At 41.6% G+C, this 25,841-nt stretch overlaps 1 protein-coding gene across 9 annotated transcripts; it reads right to left on the bottom strand.

The window, feature by feature from the left end:
- Positions 1–308: 308 nt before the first annotated feature.
- Positions 309–25,490, bottom strand: aak1a (AP2 associated kinase 1a). 9 transcript variants are annotated; one of them, XM_030416593.1, is made up of 20 exons: positions 24,537–25,484; positions 20,216–20,334; positions 19,471–19,579; positions 18,774–18,916; positions 18,492–18,613; positions 17,483–17,564; positions 17,222–17,354; positions 16,740–16,843; positions 16,291–16,370; positions 16,040–16,203; positions 15,099–15,283; positions 13,935–14,171; positions 13,259–13,446; positions 12,787–12,980; positions 12,633–12,701; positions 10,491–10,595; positions 10,165–10,266; positions 9,602–9,769; positions 9,194–9,283; positions 4,894–8,624 (listed from the first exon to the last, which is right to left on the bottom strand). In XM_030416593.1, exons 1-20 carry the CDS (start codon positions 24,694–24,696, stop codon positions 8,530–8,532), a joined length of 2,649 nt encoding a protein of 882 aa, XP_030272453.1. In that variant the 5' UTR covers positions 24,697–25,484; the 3' UTR covers positions 4,894–8,529. The 9 variants fall into 9 exon arrangements, with proteins under 9 accessions (XP_030272446.1, XP_030272447.1, XP_030272448.1 ...); XM_030416586.1 differs by lacking the exons at positions 4,894–8,624; positions 9,194–9,283 and adding an exon at positions 309–2,967 and having other exon boundaries at positions 24,537–25,490; XM_030416594.1 differs by lacking the exon at positions 9,194–9,283 and having other exon boundaries at positions 24,537–25,487.
- Positions 25,491–25,841: the final 351 nt, after the last annotated feature.

The raw sequence follows: 25,841 nt of genomic DNA, 5'->3' as shown, positions 1-25,841 counted from the left end.
ATCTACTTCAGTTTTCATGTTTGAGTGAACTCAACCTTTAACATATAAGCAGCTTAATGTTGGCAGAGGTGAAGCGATTAACATCCTTGTGAACAGGTTTTATGTAAAATCTGCAAAGCACGGTCACTAGCTTTCAGATACATGTATGGGAGGAAGAAGTATGATACATCAAACTCAAATGTAGTTCAGGTTTTACTGTATGCAAATGAGAGACTGTCCAATTAAAAGAGCCTCAAACTGTATTTATGCAAATGCTGCATTCATAACTGTGTTTCAATGATTAGAAATAACCCCACGACTTTGCAAAGTTCAATTTACATTCATTTAATAGTTTTTTTTTTATGATTTACAACATAGTTTTCAAAGGCAGGCTGTGCAGCATAACAAGTATTCCGAGTGCTTTTTTTCTGTCCAACAAGTTAAATCCTCCAAAGACGTCCTTGACAACACTGTTCGAAATACATTTTACAGCTGTGTTACAATCAAAACACATTCGTAGGGAACCCTGACTCTGTGTCAGTGACTATGTGCAACCTTCATGTATACAAGTCGGGTGACAAAAGTGAGCATTTATAAAAGAGATTGTACACTTCAGAATGAAAAAAACAGAAAAAAGAAGGATTTTACATTGCAACGGAGAAATACATGAATTTAACTTTGGGTTTCAACTGTTTTGGATCCCCTTTCTTAAAAGTGCCATGGTGGGAACCAAAAAATGTTCCATGATTTTACAAAAAGCACAAAGACAATAAAATATTACCCAAAAATGGCGATGGAAATAAATTCAAAAAGGAATGTCATCAATCAGTCACCATTAAAGATCTCGCTTCCAAGACTGTTACAATCCCTGACTGGAACTGCGAAGCATAAGTGCTGTAGATATTTGTGTGACTGCAGCAAAGCGTTTGTTTAAAGTTGCAGGTTCAAGGTTTCGCTTCAGTTGTTCATAAGTGAGAGTCACAGTTGGAGCCGACTACCATAGAGATGCGTGCAAGAGTTGAATGAACATCTCGGAGCGTTGGTATATGGCAGACAGCAAACGGAAGTTGAATATGACAGCACACCAGTATTTATTTGGTGGTGAATGCAAGTGCAATAAAACGATGTAAATGCAGCAGTTCTTCTAAGGAGGGCACAAAAGGCAAAAGTGATTTGTGCTGTCTCATGTGGTCGGAGGGAAGTACTGTGAGAGTGTAAGGCTTCAGAGAAATCTTCTTGTAAAGTAAGAAGAGACAGAGGAAAGTGAATGGTTTACATTTACATAACGAAGGAACTACTATAATGTATTTTCTAGGCCTAACATTTATATACGGTTCGTACTTTGTGTGGAACAAACACTGATATTCCATTTTCATCAGACAGGACAGTGACCACAAACATAAAACACGTAACAATAATGCAAACATGTCAGCAAATGTTATCCTTGAAATGTCTATGCATCATTATCCAGCATCAAAAGGCCCAAAGCTATTAAACCTTGAGGGGCATAATAAGGCCTTTCAAAATGTTTTGCGTGATGTAATTACAGATCAATTCCTCTGAAACATCTTGTCACAACAATCTCACAATAGCGTTGAGAGACGGCACTCATACAGTGCGAAACAGTGTCTTTTCCCCTTCCAAGCTTCTGTGAAGTTATGAACTTGTGATTCGAGCTGAATCGGTCCTGTCCGTGAACTTGTAAAGTGGAGGAGTGAGGCGTGTTCGGATCACAGCTTCAAAGTAAAGCTCAAAACGCACAGGAAATGAAACTGCCAAAGCTACAATCGATCGACTCCCTCCCTGTGTTGTATTTTAGTGCTGACACAAAAAGTAACTGAGGTAGGCAAGAAAACAATCAAATGCTTGACCACCACATTTGTCTTTGTGTAGATGTACGTACCAAAAAGGAAATTCAAAGGGTAAAAGGATGAGACAGGAGAAATAAAAAAAAAAAAAAATGAAAAAAAAAATGACAAGGAGTCGGGGAATGATGTCAGTTTTCTTACTCTAATGGAGCATTCAAGTGTAGAGACGACCTTGCACTATCAGAACTAATTGGAGCCGGAGCCAGAATGAGATCCATGCAGGCCTGCAGTCCAGCTGCAGCGCTGGTGACAGCATGCAGAACGCCTGGTATAGTTTGCATAATTCAGTGGCGCTGATAGACCCACCGCCCTGACCTCTGAGTGTGCCATCAGGGCTTTTCTTGCGGGGCCTTGAGGTGAAAGGGTGCAGAGACGAAAGGGTCCACAGCGCTCACTTCTGAGGTCCATGAGTGAAGAGGTCCAACGGGGACGGATGCCACAGCGGCTTGCCTGCTCACGTTGGACACGACCCTGTGAGCTGCTACTGGCTGCTGGGGCACGGGTCCCTCATAGTGTCGGGAATATTTGGCCAGAGCTTGCGGGCGGAAGGGTTGTTGGGCGACTTGTCCCAACACCCCCTGATCAGGGCTTCCAGCTGCTTGAGGATGCGAGGTCTTAGCTCCTGTAGCCTCCTTTTTTTTCCCGAAGGGCGCCTGAGAGAACACGTCGAGCTGCTGCTGAGCCGAAAGCAGGGTGCGCGGGAACGGCGCGTTCGCGAACACGTCGCACGCCTCTTCTTGCCCGCTACGAAAGGGAGCTTTTGAGAAAACATCTGCGGGGACTTCTGCCCCCTGTGCCGGCTCGTGTGCATGCTGGGAATGATTCTGGGCAAAGGCGTTTGGAGTAGGTTGGTGGAAGGTAGCGGGTGGTTGCGTGGCCAGCTGAGCTTCGTCTTCATCCTCAGAGTCCATCAGCAGAGGTCTGGAGCCGCTGCAGTCATGAGCTGCTGCGTGACTCTCAACGGCGCCTTCATCCGGCTGCTCCTCCTTGTGAGCTTCTTTCTCGTCATCTTCATCGCTGGAGTGCACACATTCCTGGGTTGCTTGAGATTCTTCTACCGGAGCTTCAGCCTCTCGTTCCTCACCAAGCACGGAGTAGCCGTTGGTCTCCCCTTGCACATCTGTATCAGAGAGCAGAAAGAAAAGAACGTTTCAGGAGGTGAACAAAAAACGTCAGTCAGTCTTAATTTAACAAGAAACTTTACCATCTGAGGTCCAGCTGCCTACGCACCTACTAGACCATCAAACCTCAGGCACACATACACTGTATGAACCGATGGATCACCTGCAACATCTGTCACTACTGAAGAATCAATGACAACGACCCAACAGTGAAAAAACCAGCACGGGACTACGACAATACAGACACACTCTACTGTGAACAGGTCACGTGAGACAGACAAGACTAGCCGGCTCTACCATTACAACATCGAATAAAACCTTGTTTCCACAAATGATTCCACAAATCATTTCCACAGCTGCAGCAGCGTCCTCAACCTCCAAAAAACAAAAAACAAAACAGTGCCTCTCGTCAGTGTTATGTTCGTTTGGAGCTGATTTATTTTGAGGTAGAAGGAGCTCAGAGGGAGTCAGAAGGTCTGTGGAAACAAGGGCCTTCACAGCAAAAGGAGAGGCAGTTAGGGACAGACAGGTTTGCACAGAGGAGCAGAGACAGATCAGTCTTACCTCAGCAGCGTCGGCGGCAGCTGTTAACTGGCAGCTCTTGGGAAGATGTTAGTTGCAGCCATTAAAAGGGAAACGCCGGGTTTTGTTTTGCTTTGCTTTGTTTTGTTTTCTGCCCATTACACACAGTACACACATTTCTACATGATTTCGAGCCGCAGTTAATTTAACCAAACAAAATGAAGCTATGGACCATGTCCCGACCAGAACAAGAACAACCTGTGAGACTGCTGGTGTAACGGAAGCTGCACAATACAGCTCACAGACTCTTACAGTCCATCTATGGTATAATTTAACAAACAGGAACACTAAAGCTGAGACTCACTGTCCTTTTAAAATACAGCACTACCAAGAACACCAGAGATATGAAGGGTTCGGAAAGAAAGAGAAGAAGTAGGAAGGAAAATCTGGAAAAGGTCCTTTTTTTAAAGTATACGCTCACCCAAAAATGAATGTTTATTCACCATCTACTACATCCTCATGCAGATGGAGAGTCAGGAGAACTTTCGTAGATCACAGAACTATTTCTGGACACTATTTCTGCAGCAAAACAGTGTTGCAGCATTCTCCTGAACAGCTATAGAAGACGAGAACTCAATTGAAGTGTACATTAAATGAATGAACAAACATAAAATGGCTCCATACAGCTTAGCCAGCGTCTTCCAAGCCTTCAGAAGCCCTGACATCCCAAATTGATTTGAAAGGACATTACTTCAGACGTTCAAGTCAAAATCTTTACTTTAGCTTCAAAGCTAAAAGTAAAGTGCACCCCGTCTGGAGTCTAACCCTGGGTCCAAAAGCTGGACTGCATGTCAAGGATGAAAATGAACTCAGAGCTTCCAGAGACCTGGATTAAGCTGTTTGAGTTGTATGGCGGATATGTTTTTTAAGTTTTAAATCAAGTCCCCATCTAATTTATATTTATTAAGGTGAATGCTGCAACGCTGTTTTGTTGTGAAGCTCCAGAAATGTGAACTATGACTTTCATTTGGAATAGGGGTGAGTAGATACTGTAGGAATATTCATTCCTTGGTGATTTTATCAGCTACAGCTCAAAAGTACAACAGTGTTAGCTGTCGGACAAGTTTCTGATGATGCTCGTACTAAGCGGTGCAAAAATATCCCCACAGTGCAAGACACACACTAAATAATGGTTCGACACTGAAATCTGAGCAGAGGAGGCCTCAGTGGTAAACCAAGTTAGATTAGAGTATCCACAATCTAATTTGGTTTCCAGAAGGAAAAATGATCCATCTGCTAATTAAAACAATGAAAATGGAAGAATAAATCTTCAGACTGTCAATAAAACCAGCCGGCTCTGTTCTCCCGAGCACAAATCAAATAAAGTGACCCCGCAGACTTAATTTACATTCACATTGATGAGTTTTTATTCTGTGTCTCTCTTTTTTGAACCTCAATCCATAAAAATAGAAGTACACAATCCATAATGGTCCTGCTTTGACAAATCATGTCAAACATTTTGATATAATCAAAGTCATTCTTTTACACCTGCCACCACATCAACCCAACCAGCACAACAAGTACATCGGTTTCACACGGCAACACAAGTCAAACTCTACAGCCAAGGCGAGAACTCTACAGCACTGTAGTGTCTGATAAGAACATGAAGCGTTACTGTAGGATTGCATAGATTAGCCACAAAATTGCAAATGACTTAACTGAACAACATCAGATGGAAAGAAATAAAGCATAGTTTTATTTACCCATGCCAGTTCTTATAGAACGTCGATTTCTATGACTAACTTTTACAATATGTCACTCTGGAAGGAGGAGGAGAAACCCATGTATGTTCTAACTTTAAAATGTACAGTCTAATATCCGAGGTGACACTGACCATAAAAAGGGATTTAAGTCTTTGTTGGCTAGAGAAAGCCAGAATGAAAGTTGGCGGGATTTTTGACAATGCGAAGTCATACATAATTTATGCAGTTGTTTCAAGTCATACAAGCCCCATGATCAGTGAGAGTGAACAGGTGTCAGAGGTGAAAGGTGCTAGAGGTATCGGGAAATAACATCCGTCATTAGCTCTGTTTCGCTGCCCATTGGATTAAATTTATCTCAGTAATATATACAGACACAGGTATATATATGTTCTGACACACTTATCAGAATTATGTAAAGAACTGCCGTGGAGAGATAAAAACACTACCCAGTCAGGTAAGTCATAAGCACTTTGTTTCATGAATCGATGATGAGAAGTACTAGCTGAATGACTGACAATGAATGAAGAGAAAAGACAGAGGGACTTGGGTCGACACTCTTAAATACAGCTTCATACACAAATATTTTTTTTTCACTATATATCCTTGTAAATTTTTACATTTTTCATACATTCATTCTAGAGCACTATCCATACAGTAATAGTCACATTTATTCATACCATGATAGATGAAATGCTTTTAAATATTACACACTAGAAAAACAAATCTAGATTCAACAGTGCTGACAAGCAAAATAAAAACAGAATCATAGTGATTTTATGTACAAATAAAGAAGTTTTTTTTCATTCTCTCCTCTGGCTGAGATTAATGTGACCTCAACATGTGTGAGAGGAATAGACTGGAGAGATTAAACAATGGGGATGACAAAAAAAGAAAAAGGAGATTTTCATGTAAAGCTTATTAGCACATTATCTACATTGAAATCTACATCCTCTCTCTTACAGCTGCTAAAAATCTGCTCATCTTCACCTCACCCTGAGAGGAGACTGACACATTGTGAACATACCATAATCATTTTCTTTTAACTTTGGCATGGCTAAACATCTAATAATTTGATTCCCTTTTGTTTCTGCAGTGCCTGTGTTACCAGTGGGTCAAAGATATGATGGTGAGCTTGTGAGTTCATACCATTTCAAACTGTTGGAAATAACGCTGACAGTGAAAGCCATCTGCTGTGGCAATGGAGCCAAATGAATCAGCTGTGTTAACACTGACATCACCAGTTTCAGGCTTTCAACACATCACCAGGACTGATGAGTTTGAGGAGAAATAACACCCTGCTTAACATCCAGAAAGACCTATGTACAATTAAGCTGAAGCTGCAGCTCGTATTTACTGTTATTTAGATAATTGACTGTTAAATAAATGGATACTGTCTGTGGAAATGGTGGCACAGAAATGACCAGATCTGACTTCCTTAGGTGGTGCAAAATTTTAGAAAAAGACAGCCAAAGGTTTTATTCAGACCAAATTAGGTGTTGCAGTGATAAGCACATTTGTGTGGAAATGTCAGAGGACAAAATATGGTCTGTGAACATGAACAAGTTTGCAGAGCAGCATGTTGTCAGAGGCAACAAGCAACTTATGCCTCAGACAAACTGAACGACTTTTAAGGTCTGTGCTGTTCACAATATACAACTTTCTGACTTGTAATCTGGAGTCTAGCTGTCGATGGTTTAACACACTACGGAACAAAGGCGGAATGTTGTTTTAGCACTGATTTGCAGCGAAACAACATCAAGGAAAGGAAAAGACTATGGGTGAGAGGATGGATTTAGAGGTGCGGGCAGCGAGGATTATTCTTCACTGAAAAAGTATGACTGCCATCTCGAATAAGACGATACCATTACAAATACTGAAACACTTGTGTCCATGTATTCTGACAGAAACTGTAAGCTATTATTGAGCCCGCTCCATATACACAGATGCATGATAAAACTGGGTTCATGTCTCATTGCTGTAGCTTGTTCCTGGCTCCCTGGCCCCGTCAGTGACTCAACCAGATATTTAGCTCGCTTAATATCCATCAGATATCGGCCAAAGGTTGGCAAACTGTCTCTGAGCTCCTGGATCGCATTTGTATGTTATGTGTGCCTCAGTTTGTACTAGGCTACTGTCATGATAACGGAATTATTAGCTTTGATACATCTTAAAAAATATATTGATATTCATTACAGTATTGATACTGTGGAAAATGAGTATTGAAACTGTCTCAAATAGTAAGTATCGATATTTCGATATCTTTGTCAACACTATACTAGGCTATATTTATAGTTTAATTTTACAAATTCAGAGTAAACATCTTGAACAACAATACTGTTGACCAGCTAGTCTGATCGACTGCATGTGTGATTTGCCATCATAGCATGACATTGTTTTTCTTTTCTCCATTTTGTAACACCTTTTAATTTTCAAAACAGCAAAACCTGCAGTCCATACCACTGCAGCCTGAATGCACTGCCAACACCCAAAATGAATGGGAGGACTGGCATGTCTTTGCTGCAACATCTGATTTGGTCTGAACGAGGCCTAATTCTACTAATTCTTTTGCACAAAAGCAAACCACAACAGTTAGAGGAATCTGTAAATACAGCACAGAGCGAGCATTTTCTCTTTACAGACTGGTTCAATCAGTGTAAACAGCCCAGTGGTTCCCTCAGGGTGCATCTTTGTTTGATCAATAGTTCATAGTACAAAGCTTTCACAGGAAAGTGCATCATTATCCTGGAGGTCTTTATAGCATTCTGACTCCTCACTCTTTAGTCAGACCCAACACAAATTAGCATGCCTGTATGTGGCTTGTTTAAATAAAGCTTCAACCCTGAACGAGTACACAAAGTGAAAACACAATGCAGCTGTGATCAAGCGGTTTAACAAGAGCAGGTGATGACAGTCGATCACCATGGCAGTGCACTCAATGAGGGATATTAATGCAAGTATGAGGAAAGCATGAGGAGGACTGGTGTAGCCAGGACAGAAGCAGACGATATGCTCAGGCATTAATGAGAAGGCTTTGTCCAGCGTGGGAATGTCAACAGCCAGCAGAGATATATGAAACCAGCATATCAGGCAACTAGAGATGGAGCTGAGGCCAAGGATGCACATCAAAAGAAAGGTTCCACTGAACCGATCTGTGCTGGCTCCTGTGTTTCACTTTATAACGTGCTACATTAAGTGCCTCGGCTTCTCCATCTCTATCCCCACCCTCCCTCCCTTTGTTAGGATTGCACACTGCCCCTTCGACCTCTCCCACCCCCTCTAGAGGTCGATGAGCTGATCCACCAGCAGAAGGGAGCGGGCCAAGTTGGGGATGCTGGACTCTGAACTGCCACTGTTGCTGCGCGAGTGACCACCTGAAACGTGCCAGAAAGAAAGAGAGAGAGAGACAGAGATGGACATGGAAGAGCCGAGGGAGATAAGTGAAAAACAAGCAAAAGAATAAGTAATATTAACAGAGATTGTATGGAGAAAGGAGCGAGGAGTTGATGGAGATGAGGGTAAAATGATGGCAGAGCGGAGAGATGCATGAATGGGGGCAGAAAGAGAAAGAGAAACAGGCAGAGAGTGAGCTGGGATCATCTTTATACAGCTGCATCATTACAGGGGGGAGAGTATGGGAATGCCTTTCTAACATGAGGGGACTTTTAAGATAAACTACAGAGCCAAACACCTGCAAGTTGGAGAACCACTGGCAGTGTAACAATAATAACAAAAGAGAGAAAGATGACTAATGTGAGAGCTTGATGGGATAAAAAAAAATAAATAAAAAAAAGCCTCAATGTGACAAGCACACCCATACAAGCCATTTCAATTCAGCAGTCACAGTCTGACTGAATTTGGGCGCTAAGTCAATCATCTTTGAGGCTCATGTTCTGGGCTTCAGCAGGTGTGAGTGCTCATCTCGGGATTCTGTTAACCTTACCTTGATTAGAGTTTTTGGAGATGAGCACAGGAATAGGGTCAAACTCGTCGTCATTGCCCTTCTCCCCACACGACATGAGGAAAGCAGAGTCTGCGTTGAAGGAAGAGGAAGTGAAGGAATGATGGAGGGGGCAAAGAAGTTAACTCAGCCAAAGAAAAGAGCCAATAAAGAAAGAAGGATGCAAGTAGATTAAAAATAGATGGAGCCAGGGCAGTCACAGTATTTACAAGCCATGCATCTTAGGTGGCTTTTGGCTCTTCTACAAATGAGTCAAGGGTCTGTGAGGCTCACACCGAATGTGTTAAATTCACGTTTTTGTTTTCGCTGTTTGAGCAGGCCCTCTTGTGATGGCTTCATGGGCTGAAACACCCAGCAGACGCAAGGCTAGCTGAGGGGGGGAGGTCTTACCGGAAGCTGTCTGACCAGGCGGCAGCTCCTCCAGACAGGATCCCGAGCCGGAGCCAGGAGGAGCAGAGGAGCAGGAGGAGGGGAGAGCAGAAACAGACTGGTTTCCATGAGGTGCAGTATGTGATAACAGATCACAGCCCAGCAAAGAGTCCTCCCCGGTGAGAGAGTCTGAGTTAGAATGAAGCAAAGCCAGAAAGAAAAAGAAAAGAAAGAAAAATGTTTGTTAGTAAAAACAGTTTTATCTTTGAAAGCATAACAGAATAACAGAAGAATATAGACATGTTTGGAAGATCAACATTGATAATATAAAATCTGTTCTCACTGTGCCACACTAAAGCAACTGTTCCAGTCACTGCCATTTTGAGAGAGTGACAGGACACAATGACACATTCTTGCCCGGACAGTGCCTGCAGTAGTAAAAATCCCCCAATAAAAACCTCCAGTCATGATGATTTGAACAAGTGACAAGGGGATCATGACCACAACTGGAAACAATTCTTCCCTGGTGAAAATGCTGCAAAGAATTATCTGGAATTTCCTATTCTGTGGGCCAGGATGCTAACCTGGCATGCTGGTGGGGATGAGCTCTGGCTGGCCTGAATGTCTTTGGGCCTGGGGGGCTTCCAGACCAGGAATCAGTGAATCCACACACACCTCTGCCTTGGCTACAACAGGACAGCAAGTGGAAAAAAGACACAAGTAGTAATTTAAAAGGAAATAGATCGCCTAAGTATGGATTAAATTGATGAAGATCTTCTTTACTCCTTCCCCCAGTGGGACTTTGTGAACATGTGAGTGACAGAGGAGTAGGAAGACAAAGAAGACACATGTAGAGCAGATGGGGAATTTAGGGAAAGGGCAAGGCATGGGACAAGAACAGAGCTAGTACCATTGGTGGAGCTCTCTGCAGAACTATTGAAGGGGTCAGCCAGGGTTAAAAGGTCAGGGAGCAGCAGAGAAGTTTCAGGGGACTTCAGTCCCTCAATCAGCTTCTCTGCGAGTGAGCCAGAGAGATAAGATGGAGAGAGGTTGGCGGCAACAGATGGCAGAGAAGAAGGCGATGAGGGAAGAGTTTGCATACAAAGAAAAAGAAGCAGAAAAACTAAAGAGATATAAAAATCTATAAATGTGGGAGAATATTTAATATTTACAAATATTACAGTTTAGTTACATCTCTAATATAGTAGCATATAGGCAATGTGATGTAAGAGGGAATGGAAATGAAAAATAAAATGATGAAAAAATGAAAACAGCTTGACCTGCCATGGCCAAAAGTGTTAGTCGAAACGGCCCACATCATGTCCATATTTCATGGTCATTTTACATTCACAAGGCTCGACATGTGGTTGCTTGCAACATTAATGAAAGCATAAAGCAACAACTAAATTATTGTTTGATTTGTTTATTAGGTTATCTAGCTCAGCCCACCACAGCCACACACTCGGGTCCAGTTAAAATGGTGAAATCTCATGCAAGGACAAAAAACTCTAAATCCTTTCCTAATTTTTCATGTTCTTAAAGTAAAGGACAAACGTCAACACCAAACATTTAATTGTACAAAATAAGCTGCAGCAACCAGTGAGTTCCCTCACAGTTACCATAGATTGCCCCGATGAGGCTTGACACTTCACATGTCAACCCTTTCTATTCATCTTTAAAACCACTGCAGTGCACATTATTGTGCTACTCTGTTATTATAACAAATATAAATTTGGTTAAAATGGAATACAGTTCATGCATGAGACGACAAATTACTTTTCATTGCAGCTCATACTTACAGGAAACTGTTATAGGGCAAAATGGTGGGTGGGTGAGGTCTTATACACGGAATGTCAGAAAATGGCACAGCAGATGTGACCTTTTGCCCCCTTCACTATAGGAAAGAGGCCAACACTGATCAAAAAGCTTTTTACAAATCCTAAATGTCACAAAGCTTATTCTTGTACTAGTCAGCAGAGAGTATGCTAAAATTATTTCTTAATTTCAACGATTCAGCCCTTGTCCAAGTGCTGCTTAGGTGGCGCTCTCTGCTCCACCAGCAAAAGACTGTTGCTTGTGTGCATCCTCTCCGAGTGAGCGACATCGTGTAAGAGAGACAGCTTAGGCTGGGTGGAGAAGCTTAACCACATCCTGATTATGTAATAGCCTCAACATTTTTATCCAGTCAGTTCAAGCTTTAAACAGCAACTACACAAAGGAGGTGACACAGCTTAGAAGCAGGCACCTCCAAAAGTCCAAAAGGCTAGACTGAGAAGAACATCAAAGGCTTGGTCATCATTTTTAACGAGGCAGCAACACGCTCAACTTTCTCTTGCTCTTAGGCTAACTGGTAAGCAGGCTCTTCCAGCAGTAAGGCAATCCAATTAACAAAGGAGAATTTGTCCTTTGCGTTGCCAGGCAACAGCAAAAGCAAAGATCTGCAAATGAGATGCGCTCTAGCTGTAGCTACGGCCTCTATTCATGGAAGCTGAAGAGGTAGCTGACAAGGAGTCACTGTGAAGCCGCTTGCTATGTCAACAAGATAGGACCGTGTACAAATCCAAACCACAAAACTAGCTCTCATAAACTAACCTCTGGGAAGTGTGATATCCAGGAAACCTCTTCAATAAATAAAAAGAGTGACTCATAAGCTTTAAGAATGTATTTGTTCAAGTGACTAGAGGACGAAGAGGATCAAAGGCAGGGCTCGTTCAAAGAAAATTACCTGTGGTGTAAGAGAGGCTATTAAAAGGTTCCTGGACAATCAATAACACTGAAGCTGCACTCATAAAGCCTGCAGATCTTTCAGTTTAACATTGCACAGGGAATGAAGGTGGAAGAGAAGAAATAAAGGGAGGTGAGAGGATGACCAACAAAAGAAAAGAATGTGTAGGACATATAATAACCTTTATGATGATTACATCAATAGGGCAGCACAAAATTGTTGAATTCGACTTCTCTCAATAGGGCAAATAGATGAGAGGGAAATGTCCACTTGATGACTGATATATCACTCAAAATGACTTTGCATACTGAGAAGAATTACCATTACCTGGAAAAGCACTGAGCCCTGGAATGAGATTTTCACTGGATCCCATGACCATCTCTCCTGGTGCAGCAGCTGTGCATAAGAAAGTAGCAAAACATTATTTAACACACAACATTTTACCAAAGCTGCACACATAAGTATGTAATTAACAACTTACTCTCAGCTAGCTTTGCAAAGTCTTTGTTAAGCAGCTCCTCTGCTGTTAGCTTGGAGAAGTTATCATCACCAAAGGGGTTCCAGCTGGGTTGAGTGGTAGGTGCAGTAAAGGCTGTTTGGGCGTCACCATCAGCTGGATGATACACACTCTGCTGGGATGAGCAAGGGGAACCAGACGGAGTAGTGCTGGCTGATCTGCAGTGTAAACATAAGGAAGAATAACAGTGTACACTGAAATCTGATCAAGGGTGTTTAGTCTGTGGACACTGGCTCACTGATGTATGCAAATACGAGTGACTGAACAGAGTTATTTAAAGACTGAATGGACGGATTCTCTGCTATGTAAAAGAGTTGTTTATCCTCCTTTGGGGTTCTGTCATATGAATGGACTGTCTCATGCCCCTCTCAGCACACTCAGTGCCATGAAAGGACAGTTCATCCCCAGATCACTGAAGGGAGTTAATTCTACCCACTTGGACTTGTTGAGGCTGGCTTCAGCTGCGGCTGCCTGGAGTAGCTGGGTGGATTTGCTGACCGGGACCCCAAACACAGCACTGTGAGTAACATCGCTCAGGATGCGTCTGTGGCCGCTCTTGGGGGCCATCTTTGGCGACGAGGGGGGCGTCAATGAGCCGACTTTGTGAATCACTCTGCCAGCAGTCTTTACGAGGAAGAAACAGAGGGAATTATGAGGAGAAACAAGAGAATTGCAGTTCCAGTTTAGTGGATAAAAAATAAACAAAGCAAGAAAGATCAATTGGAAAAGAGAATTTGCTCGAGACGACGGATTATAAATTCCCTGAAAACCACAACAAAGAGAGAGAAAAACTGTTATGGAAAGGGAAGAACGTATTCCCAGGAAAATGGAGTGAGGTCAACAAAGTCTGAAACAAAGAACTGATATTTGATTTGGTTAAACAGGATTTTTTACAGTAATTTACTACAGGGTCTAATAAAAATGGCAGGAAAGGAAGCACTTCTAGCTACATGGAAATCACATTGTCCCATTCACGTTAGTAAGAGCAGTCCTGCCTTCCCTTTTCCCTTGACGAGGAAGAAAAGCTTTAAAATGTGATTGGGTAGAGAAAAGCTGGTAATCAACTCCCTGGCCCAAAAGAGCAGCAGACGACAGCAGGAGTAGGATGTTACCAAATTCTCTGGGTCATCGGCAGGATCAACAACCGCAAACTCAGGGATGGGGATCAGATGATAAGCTGCCGTTTCATGGACATGAGCTACATGCTGCTGTTGCTGCTGCTGCTGCAGGTGTTGCCGTTGCAGGGTAATAACTGGAGGAACAGGCATAGCTTTGGACTGCAGCAGGGAAAACGCCTGAGATGATGTTTGCTGTTGTTGCTGCTGGTGGAGACTCTGTACCAGTTGATGCTACATAAAAATACCACACAGCCAAGCATGAGGAAGGCCCAGTTTGACATGATTTATAGCTCTTTGACGGGTGCAATAGTCTTTTATAGCATACTTTTCAGGGTTTATTTTCTGTCTTTCTGAAAGCACACAATGGACGAGGCAGACACAGAGACACTTAGAGGGGGAACTATTCACAACATTTTAAAGTTATAATCAAGACTTTTGTCACTAAAAGCACATATTCTATCTTCAGAATACACCAGTTATCAATAGCATTGTATGAACAAAACATTTTACACTGAATTACAACTTTTAGGACAATGACAACCAGACAACTGAGGTGAAAAACACTAAGAGAGGGATTATTCAAAGTGTCACGTCATGGAAACCATCACTAACCCTAGTAACTGAATTCTCAGACTGAAGATTACCATTACCAGTTACCATGGCCAAACAAGTAAGGTCAAGCCGACCTACAGCATGTGTTTGTATTACCAATTACCAGCTCAGTATAGCATTTTGTGTATTGGCAATGTATTGCGTGTGTCATTAAATGGATAATTATGCTGTGAATTGAAGCATGAGAAGCTGAACAAACTGATACAAACTGTGACTGTATTGTGGTACTCATGTATGCTACCTGCAAAGATTACATCTCGAACTTACCACTGTTTTTTAATAAGTTATTGGGGTAATTTGGTGGAAAATCACAAATGGGGGTGCTAAAGAAAGTAGGAATATTCTGTGAATAAAGGAAGACTTATTGCCCAAGTTATTCCAAACATTTCTCCTGGAACATTTGCTGAATAAGCTCAGATCTTTGGTTGGAGAGTATGTCACCATGTGTCCTCAGCATTGTCACATATTATCTTTCCAAGTCCTTGAGTGAGATTTACTCAATGTGACCAAAAAGTATTTCCATTCATGTTCTGTGAGGATGCCTACCTGCTGGTTACTCTGTGGGCTTAAGAAGGCTGCAGCTTGCTGCTGCTTCATGAGGAGCTGCTGATGCTGTGGTGTAGCCTGTGGCTGCATGTTGGCGGTGTGAGCTGGCTGTGGTGCAGCCTGGCCAGCAGGAGCCTGTTGAGCAGGTTGGACAGCAGCTGCAGGTGGGACATTGATACCAACACCTGGAAGGGAGAACATGAGAAGAACGAGGAAAAACATGGACCACATGAAATTATCTTAGAAAAATTCAACCACATTTCAGATATACAACATCTTGACAGTTGAATTAAGTGTTTGGATTTGTTTAATTGTAGGCCTCAATGAATGTCAAAAGGACAATTTCAGTAACAATATTTGGGCCTAATCTTCACTTTCATCTGAAGACAAAAACAAATATTACACCATATTTTCCGGCAACAATGAATGCATTTATTGACCATAATGCATTAAATATAGCTAGATGAATAAAATAAAAGTTTGACCTTTTCTCTATAGTGTTTCTCCCTTTTTCTAACGCATTAAACATTTTAATTCATAAGCATGAGTTATTTGGAGACCCAGCAAATGAGTACATTAGAACTGCACATTAAAAACTGGAGAGTAGGCTGCTGTAATTAATATGACATCACGCCACCATCTATTCTTGCCTGCCTATTTTTGGTGACGGATTGATTGCCTTGTCACGTGTTGATGCCAAACAGCTCATAAAGAGACAATTAAGAGACTTTTATGGAGACTTTTTTTATAGCTAATTGAACTACTGGGAATACAAGTCTTTGACAACCACTTGAGCAATTCACTACACCAAAATCAATACAAGAATATAGTATATTGTGAATATAGTGTTACCAGGACGATCGTCACCATAAACCCATCACCATATTATAAAGTAAGAACGGTCTTAACCCTGACATACAGATGTACAGAATTACTTATACCTATGGCCTGGGGTGCTCCGGCAGCCACATTGGGTCTCTTGCGTGGGGTGAGAGCTGGCTGGATTGGAAGAATTCCTGATATCTGCTGGGGCTGAGCCTGGCCAGCCTTGGGCCGTTGCCGAGGTGCAATTGAGGTTTCCATGGTAGGAATGGGGTCTGTGAGCCTGATGGAAGCAAAGAGAAAAAACTGGGGAGGAGATTGAAGTTTCCTACAATGATTACAACGTTCAAATTGCTTTGCTTTCACTCACCTGGCTTTGGTTTGACTCTTTTTGGCCACTGCTTCACTGGCTCTGATAGGCTCAGGAAGTTTTGCAGGAATAGGCGAATTCTACAACAGTAAGAAGATTTATTTTAACTTAGTATGTCTTTATCAGGGAGATGTAAAGAAAACATTGAGGGGGGGTAGACTTCTGGTTGAATCAGGGGACCAAGTGCTCAACTACTTTGTAATTGCATTAGAAAAGGACATGATGGATGGAAGGCAGTCACGTGGCAAAGGCTAAAAGGCATAGCTGCTCTCCAATATCATTACGTCACAGATTAATTTCCTAGAAAGCAACAAGACAACTGAACCACTGTTGATGAGATGCATAAAAGGCTTAGAAAAAAATCTGACCTCGCTGCAAATATTCAACACTAACCCTACAGCACATTTCCATCTCAAATCCCTGCCATTCATCTTGTCATAGCGACTTACATGTACATTTGGGACTGGACACTCCCGTCGAGCCAGTTTAAAGGCAAAGTAGGATATTTGGTAGATGTCTGGTCTCTTATCTGGGTCAGGTTCCAGCATGTATCCTGAGAAATCAATGAACAACGGACGTTTGGTGTGAGACACATGAAAATTTATATTTCCACACTTTCAGTAACTGCACACGCACATAGGATGAACAACCTCGATTCTAAAACAGTAGGGATACTGTGGTGCTTCACACCTTGCGTGCTGAAGGATTTAAAGTCAGATTGAGTGTATATCTAAATATAAAAAACTCAGTTTTAACATATCATATCCTGTCTTTATAGTATATTCAGTGGGATATTAGGGCAAATGGATTTGCAAATCAATGCATTCTGTTTTTATTGACTTTTTACACAGCAAGGGAACTCTTTTGGAATCAGGGTTGCACATGATGTATGTAGGGCAGTGTGTATATTCTGAGGAACAGGGTTACTCACTGATTAGACAGTGCATGTCCTGGGAGTAGCGGGAGTTGTCTGGGATGGTGAAACTTCCATCACAGATCGCCACTTGACTCTCCCCAAAAGGGAGTGTGAAGTAACACAGCTTATAGAGCAGACAACCCATTGCCTGTACAGACAAGAGAATAAATATACTCAGACTATGTCTAGCATGTCAGTATTTAGTAGATTATCATGGTGAACTAATGTGATCATTCAGGCAAAGTTATGTAGCATAGTGGTAATGACAGTCCTGACCCAAATGTCTGCCTTTGTTGTGATTATCTTTCCACCGTAGAGGTTGACCATCTCTGGGGCCCGGTATGACAATGTTGTGTACCTGGTTTCAAGAGCAGAGCAATGAGATTTTTCATTTTAGGGCATTTAGCAGGCACTTTTGTCCATTGCGACTTGCAGTTAATTCATATATACATTTATTCACTGAGGGCGGTGCCTCCCATGCAAGGTGCTGACCAGAACATCAAGAGCAGTTTGGGGTTCAATATCATGCCCAAGGACACTCCGACATGCAGACCAGGGGAATCGAACCAGAGAATTTCTGATAACAGGACGCTGGCTCTACCCCCGAGTCACAGCCACCAAATGAGCTTCTGAATTTTAACACTTACAGACCTAAAAAATTGTTTGGGGTTCCTGACCTCCTGTGTTTATTTGGTTTTTCCTACCCCATCATTTGATTAACAAGGGCTTTAAAACAAACAAACAGAAACTTCAAAATGTGTTGTTTTTCTATTGACTTAGAGTTCAGACTGCAGGAAGTTCTTTTTTTTTATATATATATTTTTAATCAGAATATATAACAGATGTACACTGATTAGACTTTCACCCAAAGTTTTGTGTCATCTGACCTCTCTTAAACAGGTTATAGTCAAACATCTTAATATTATCCGACATGTTTTTCAGTGAAATACAGATGTAATCCTATATATAATTTACTGACCATGTAGAAGTGCCCAACAGAGTTAGATTTAGATAAAATAAGCAGTTACAAAAGTATTACCGTTTTACCGTTGCTACATTATGGTACAATAACCATCTCAGAAAATATCATGGTTTCACAAAACATGATTTCCTGAAGAATTTGTTATAGCTTGGGGGGAAAAACGAAATAACTAATTACACTAATACTTCAGAATTCAATACCTTATACAAGCAAATTTACACAATAGAGTTATTTTCTTATGACATTATGTCTTATAATCAGTATACAGAGCTATGGAGGTGTATGGAGCCCAGAAAAACTCACTTTTTGATTTCCTCCTCCACCACTGGCACCCCCTCTGTCTGAGGGTTTTGGAAGCGGTTAGTGGCACTTCCAAAATCACACAGCACGTAGTGTCCCCTGTCGTGCAGAAGAATATTTTCCACCTACATGAGGGATACAAGATTAGGCCTGTCAGAACTGATAGTACACAAGGTAAACAACAATGTCACAATAAATGACTTCCAAATAATTAGTGTGGCCATTAATTAAAAAGGGGTATGCAGTGAGTTAGTATGTGTGTATTGGAAAATAAATTAGACTTGCCTTGAGATCTCGATGAATGATTGGAGTCTTGCACTGGTGGAGACGAGTGACCGCCTCGCACGTATCACAAAAGATCTGTAAGACCTCAGCTTCGGTGAAGCCTGTCTGTAACCGCTGGTTCATTAGGTTAACCACCTGCCCACCTGCATAACACAAAAAAATCAACAAAGAGTCAGTTTTAACACTGTCCCGAGCTATGCCCATCGGAATACATATTTACCTCTGCCAAGGAGGTTATGTTTGGACCCATTTCCGTTTCTTTGAATGTTTATAAGTTGGTTTGTTTGTTGGTTTTTTTGGCAGGATAACACAACAACTACCAACAGATCCATCCTGACTTATTAAAAAAGAAAGAAAAAAATTAAAAATGATTTGGTTTGTTACTGTAATTGATTCCTTTAACTCTGCATTTGCATTGATGCATTACATTGTCTTTCTTCGCCTCAAAAGTGGCATGGTTGTATTCTGCCAATTCAGGTCTACAGACACTTTAACAGCTACACAGTAGTGTAAAAATGTTAACTTTCTATAAATACCACCACTCAGTGGTGCATCGACTGAAACAGAAGTTTTATTGACCACGACAGCTATCAGTCGAACATTTGCCTTCGAACAGAACAGGATGCTGTGAGGAGCTGAGGGTAATGGAGCTTTGAATTTAACAGAGACAGAATGGGATGGGGGTGGGCTGATTTACCTCGACAGAAGTCCATTAAGATTAGGACTTCCCACACATCGCCAGCTCCAACTGCTGTTATGCTGGAGTCCAGGAAACCAACTATGTTTTTGTTGCCAACTAGGTCCCTCTGTGTAAACAAACACAGAGAGAGCAACAATGAAAAACAACAGACACATATTTTATAGCTTTTACAGTACAGAAACAATAGTTTGTAACTATTCAGTCTATCTTTATCCGATGAGAAATTCTGATTCTCTACCCAAAGTCTAGAATAATGACGATAACCATCCAGCAACAATCATGCCAACCAGGGTGTGGCTACAGGAACTGCTTGGTTTCACTTACAGTAATGACTGTAGTAAGGAAATGGATGAGAGAGGAAGCTCAGATGGTAATTCAACAGTTTAGGAAGAATTCCATTACTTACAATTCCAATTCAAACCTTGAACTCCCCTCTGTTATTGAAATTATTTCTGGGTCAAAGATATTTCTTCAGATATTTTTCAGGATTTCAAGCATTCAGTGGTTAGTCACGGTCACACCACAAGGCTCAGAAAATTAAAGCAAGTATTTAACCGTCAATTCTCTATGTGTTATGTTACACAAGATTGATGTCATTAATCCCATCCCTCTCAGACTGCAAACAGGTTTACATTAATAAAGCACAATAACCCAGCCCGCTCTTACAAGACCATACAGTAGTATCAGAACAAAACTGTTATCTGCTGCACCCAGCAGTCAGTTACAGGACAGTCTTACTCACCATAATCTGTATCTCAAGGTTGCAGATTTGCAGATCATGCTCGTTGTTGACATACATTCTTTTAAGTGCACAACGTACTCCTTGATGAGTTCGCACCAAAAAAACTATGGCAAATCCTCCTGCAAATGAGAGAGGGAGAAAAATTAATGAGCACATCCAAATTTTAACAGTATAACTATCTCAAAATATCATGCTCAACTGCAATTTTAGACATTCAACTACAGCAACACCATACATGTTGACACGTTATTTTGTGTAACATAAGCTAATATTAAAACTAGGTTAATTTCACTTTTTCATAACAATAACTGTCAGGTGCTCATATTCTGTAGTTCTCTACCAGTGTAACCACGAAATATTCGAAGTAGGCTACAAGGTTGTTCTTCCAATGTAAGCAGGGATGCAAACTTTAAGCAATATCTTTAAATGAAAGTCTCAACAATTGATTAGAGGTTAATCACGAATAAAAGACCACCAAATCTGCCCATAGCCGAGTCTTCCAAAGACCTGGGTTAAACACCGAGTATGTCAAATGAAGTGTTCGTGACAGCAATATGATACCACAATTTGTCTTTTCTGAGTCTCCCAAGTTCAACATCCATTAGATTTACTCTGACCCTGACAGACATCTCTCAATCCTGGCAGCTAATGACACAGATGAAATAATGGAATTGGCCTCTGCTAAACTCAAGTGTATGTATGTATTGATGATGATATCTTAGTAATGAGGTAAGAAAAGGGCAGCTTAAAGGGATTATTGAATAAGATGAGTGCATGGCTTGCTGACTGAAACACCACTGTGCGAGTCAGCAGTTGTGCTGAGGGGAAGGATGCAAGAAGTAGAGAACACTGTCACAGGATACAGGAAGTGAGAGAATTCATCACACCACCTTCAGTCACAGTGATGCTGACATATGAGAAAAACCACAAGATGGCTGTATCCATCCATAGCAACTCAAACCAGGAACAACTACACAGATATATTAAACACATTTTTCTGTCATTAGATATCAATTTATACGTCTGAAAACTAAAGACATAGTGGGATATCGTTTATACATGAAGCTCACATTGCAAGCTTTTCCCATTTCTGTAAGTGCCATAAAAATTCAATCAAAATTTGTAGTTGCACCGCACTGAACTGTGGACTGTGGGATAGTCTATTGTCTTCACTGATTGCTAGATAGAAACTGGCCTCAGCGTGCATTTGGTTCTCTCTTTACAGCTTTCAATGTAAAGGTCTGAATTTTGTTGTTTTTGCCGCTCTACTGTTCACAGTTTTTTTTTCTCTCACAGCTTGTGTTAATGCCATGCACTGGGCTGACTCATCCAGCTGGCATCACTAAGCCAGGGACAGCTCCACGTGACTGGTCTGGGTGTCATTTAGCCTTGGGCATCATCACTGTGAGTCATACTATTTAAGGAGTACAAAAGGTGACGAGACTCCAAAAAATTGAATTATTTTTCGACAGGATTCCTAAATGGCACAATAAAGACCATAACCCTCACAGATGAAATCATGTCTGTTTCAGTGCTCTTTCCTGTATGCAACAGGGAAAAGTCACCATGAATGATAACTCATCACATTTTTCTGACATCATCAGCTTTAATTCAATACTGGAAATTTCACAATGAAGTGCTAAAATCTGCACCACAGTACAGACATGGTACTGGCAGAGCACTGGGCTGACACACTAACATTAATTAGTGTTAGTAATACAGAGCAGAGCAGTGCTTGCAAAGTGGGTTTCAATTAAAACAACTGCTAACACTATCCTGAATCAGAATACTGAAAGGGAATAACACTTCAGGAGCATGTGAAAAAACAGGCTTTAAGTGTGTTTGTGTGTGTGCGGTATGTGAGAGTTCAGACAGTCACCCCCCCCCCCCGCTGCCTCGCACAGTCTAATCTGAGATGCCTTTAAGAAATGAGAGGGATTAGCAGCCTTCTTAAGCAACATTTAGCAGTGGTCTACAATCTCAGTAGACAGTGTGAGCAAATAATTGTAAGTACACCTACAAATAGCCACTGCCTCATGACGTAACTGATTGTCCTGACTGTCAGGATTATACCACTCTAGCTTATGGATACACGCTCAAGCAAATGCACACAAAAATACACCTTTGGGCATTACCATGAAAAGCATAGTGAATGGTGTTCAGCCACAGTTTGTCATCAGTTTAATGGAACTTACATAACTACCATCTAGGCTGAGGACTACTTCACATGTCCTCATGACTACAATGCTGTTTACAATGCTGCACGGTTACATGACATCACAATAAGAGCAAGAAATACTAGCAGCAGCAGTCTCACCTATTGGAACAATATTACCATGGACCAAAGAAAGCTGATGCATACAAAACTGAATAAATCATGTTATATACACATCTCGAGAACAGGTCTAATGATAGCAGCAGTAGCTCTATATAGACACATAAAAAACTTGTTGAAAGACAGAAAGAAAGAAAAGCTGTTTCTTGGAAAATCCTAGAAAAACAAGCTGAGAACAAATCACAGACACCACCTGAAGCCAAAATGTCTAAACTAAAAACTAGACTAATGACATGATTTCAAGCATGTATCTTAGGGCTGAAAAACTACAAAAGCCAGCATGTCCCTCTCCTCTGACTGCTTTTGTTTGTATGTTGTGAAAAGTTTGTTTATTGCAGCTGAAGGCAACAGATTTCCACATTGACAACAAAGGGAGCAGCAAGAGGTACATAAAGGCACATTATCAAATACAGCAGCCAGCTAACTGCAAACAGAAAGTAATATCCCAAAATACAACCAATAACATCTGAATAAATAGGTCTAGTGACACTGGGGGGAGTCACACTGCAAACAGTAGGTCCACTGCCAGAGCAAGAAAAAATATGATATGCAGGAAAACATTCCAACTAGCATTTCGTGAAAGATTAATAATATTGGGGAAATTCTTGTGGTTCATCTTCCATGAACAGTCCTGTTTATGAGGCCTAACAATTACCAACTTCAAGGGGGCCTCTTTCAGGCGAATGTCTGCATCAAATCCAAAGTATTTCCAGGACAAAAAAGAAAACTAGGGGTAAGCAAGGCTGATATTCAGCACTTCTGTTTTACAGTATCTTTGCATTTTTAAAATAATTGATTTTGTCAGCTATTAGATACTAAAAAACACAGTGCTTTGGCTTTGAGCTGGTACTGGCCCTGAAAAGAAAGTGTTGGTTGATCCCTAAAGAAACCTACAATATTTTATCACCAACAGCACAAATACCACCAAATGTCCCACCTGACATCTCAGTGCAGGGTAGGACTGAGTTTAGAGGTCTAAAACCATTCATAAAACTGTGGTGTGGCCAAACAGATGGGGCCCCGTCTATGGTACTGATGAATTAATCAGTCTTCTTTCATCTATTATTTAGTAACAGGCACTCCTAGCTAACAGAGCATGGCAGACTCTCATTGGAAAAACAAATAACCATGGGAAACCATTAAACCTGTATCAACAAGCCTGTTTAACTATGCTCTGGCAATTAACTAGCTTAAAAGTTAAGACTTGTTTTCAAAAAACATTTCTCACCCCTGACGTCAATGATTTGGATTCACCTCCTGCTAACTGACATGCAAGTTTGTTATTAACATAGAAAAGTGCCTGTCACCTGTGTGCAATCTGCCCACCTTGTCAAGAGGTCGTGTTTTATGATGCTGCACAGCCTAATAACCTTTACCCTCATTCTAACTAACACAACATTGTTATCCAAACTTCTTAAATTTCCAGTTGTGATGTGTCACTCCCTCTGTACATATCAAGACAGATGACTCAGCATGGCATTGGTCCTTTTAAACAAAGTAGAAAAGCCAGTTACTCAGTGTTACGCCCAGCCTTGAGGTAAGGAGTGTAATTATGCTAAGAGAAGTGAGTTTGAACAGCTGTCAGCTACATAAAATCATCTCTTTTCCCCAACGTTTGTGGTCATTTCACACATATAAGAAAGCTCAGGCACCAGAGGAAAAGTCTAATTGGAACAAGGCCATCTGGCAAGTAAGTGATCATCAAAAGAGCAGCAGGGGTGATCACAACTCATACTGAAACAGTGATAGCCTTGTGCCAATAAGCACGACCACCATACAGCATATCGTAAAGATGGTGTATCATGACGTTGGTGCTTTAGCTGGGCCACAGCCAAACAAAAACAACAGGCCCACTCATTCATCTAACTTATGTTACCTGTCTATTCATCCTCACCACGATGTGGTTCAGTTGAGATTGTGGGTCTAGTTAAACGTGTTTGTGTGACATTTGTGCAACCCACACTACAGAAAAGTCACATAATTCACCTTCTGCGACAATTTCCTCGACGGTCACTTGATAACGTCCAATGGTAAAGACCCGTCCGATGAAGCTGCCACCGCCGCCGGAACCAGCGCCTCCTCCACCGACTCCGGAGCCAGGCCCGGAGCTCACCAACTCCCGACGAGAATCAAAAAATTTCTTCATTTCTCCTCCGAGGTATCCAAAACACGTTCAAGTCCAAAATGTATTAGCAAGGTAGCAACAACTATGGTCGGATATAACCAGTCCCTGTTCGCTGAGGTGCTGGTGATACCGCGTTAGCAGTTTTTTCAAAAATTGAATGAAAGCTGAGCTAGCTTCGAGCTAAATGCTAGCTAACTAGCTGGACCTCAAAATATTCAACACCGCTGTCCAACGCTCTTCGGCTAACTCATAGTTTGAACAGCAGGCGGAGTCAAATATTGTGGCGAAAATAATAAGATATAACGTTCATGCGGAAGTCGCCGCTTTCCACCGAGAACCGAGAGCAGCACTGGCTGGCTAAATTAGCCAGGCTACGAGCCCGAAAAAAACACTTGTTAGCCGTTATCTCACCTAGCCAGCTAGCTTAAGCAGCTAGGTGCGGTGACAGCTGTCAGTTGATAGACTGGCAGCCAGGTAAGTCCTTAGTGTCCAATGCAGCTTATTACACATCTCCACCGATATCTCCCAGCCAAAATGTTACGTGGTATACGTGCTGCTCTACTGCTCTGTATCGTAGAAAAGAATGTCAGACCTTCGCTGGTTTTGTGCGTCCAGCTGGCCGTAAGAAGGCTGGACAACTAACTTAATGACAGAGCTAACGTCGCTACAAACAGAGTCGATGCTAGTGGAGAGTCCTCTCCAGCTCCTCTCTGCGGACTCCGTCATCCCGGACTGCTCTTGTTGTGATTGGTCAAATGATGAACAGCCACTTCCTGTCAGCACAGGCTCCGCGGTCCCAAAAACAAACGGCCCCCAACTCTTCAAGAGTAACTACCTGGTCAGCTCAGTACCTGCCTGTTCAGGTTTATGCATTGTGTGTCCTAGTCAGGAGCATATTTGTGCCTAAACCATTTCAGTTGGTATGTGGGATTAGATTTAGCTCTGTATACTTAATAAAATAAAAGTAACGTTACTGATATAGCACCTGCCACTCATAAAAGTGCTTTAAAGTATGGTGCTAAAAACCAAGCCCAGCACAAACAATACATCCAAAATGATAAACAAGTTTATAGAAATTGAAAAGAAAAGTCAAATAACAAGGCCAATGCATAAAAATGAAGAAAGAGACAAAAACAAACAACAATAACTAATTGTAACTAATTGTA

The sequence above is a fragment of the Sparus aurata genome, chromosome 5 (assembly GCF_900880675.1).
Source record: "Sparus aurata chromosome 5, fSpaAur1.1, whole genome shotgun sequence".
Classification (NCBI taxonomy): Eukaryota; Metazoa; Chordata; class Actinopteri; order Spariformes; family Sparidae; genus Sparus; species Sparus aurata.
This window is presented reverse-complemented; position numbering and strand designations above follow the sequence as displayed.

Excerpts from the sequence above, each read along its gene's own strand:
- aak1a (XM_030416586.1), bottom strand. The coding sequence starts at position 24,696 with ATGAAGAAATTTTTTGATTCTCGTCGGGAGTTGGTGAGCTCCGGGCCT. Across the intron at positions 18,614-18,773 it reads TCATTCATCGAGATCTCAAG|GTGGAAAATATTCTTCTGCA; the intron begins GCAAGTCTAATT and ends TCCCTCATGTAG. Across the intron at positions 16,371-16,739 it reads GTCCAGTCCCAAATGTACAT|AATTCGCCTATTCCTGCAAA; the intron begins GTAAGTCGCTAT and ends TTACTGTTGTAG.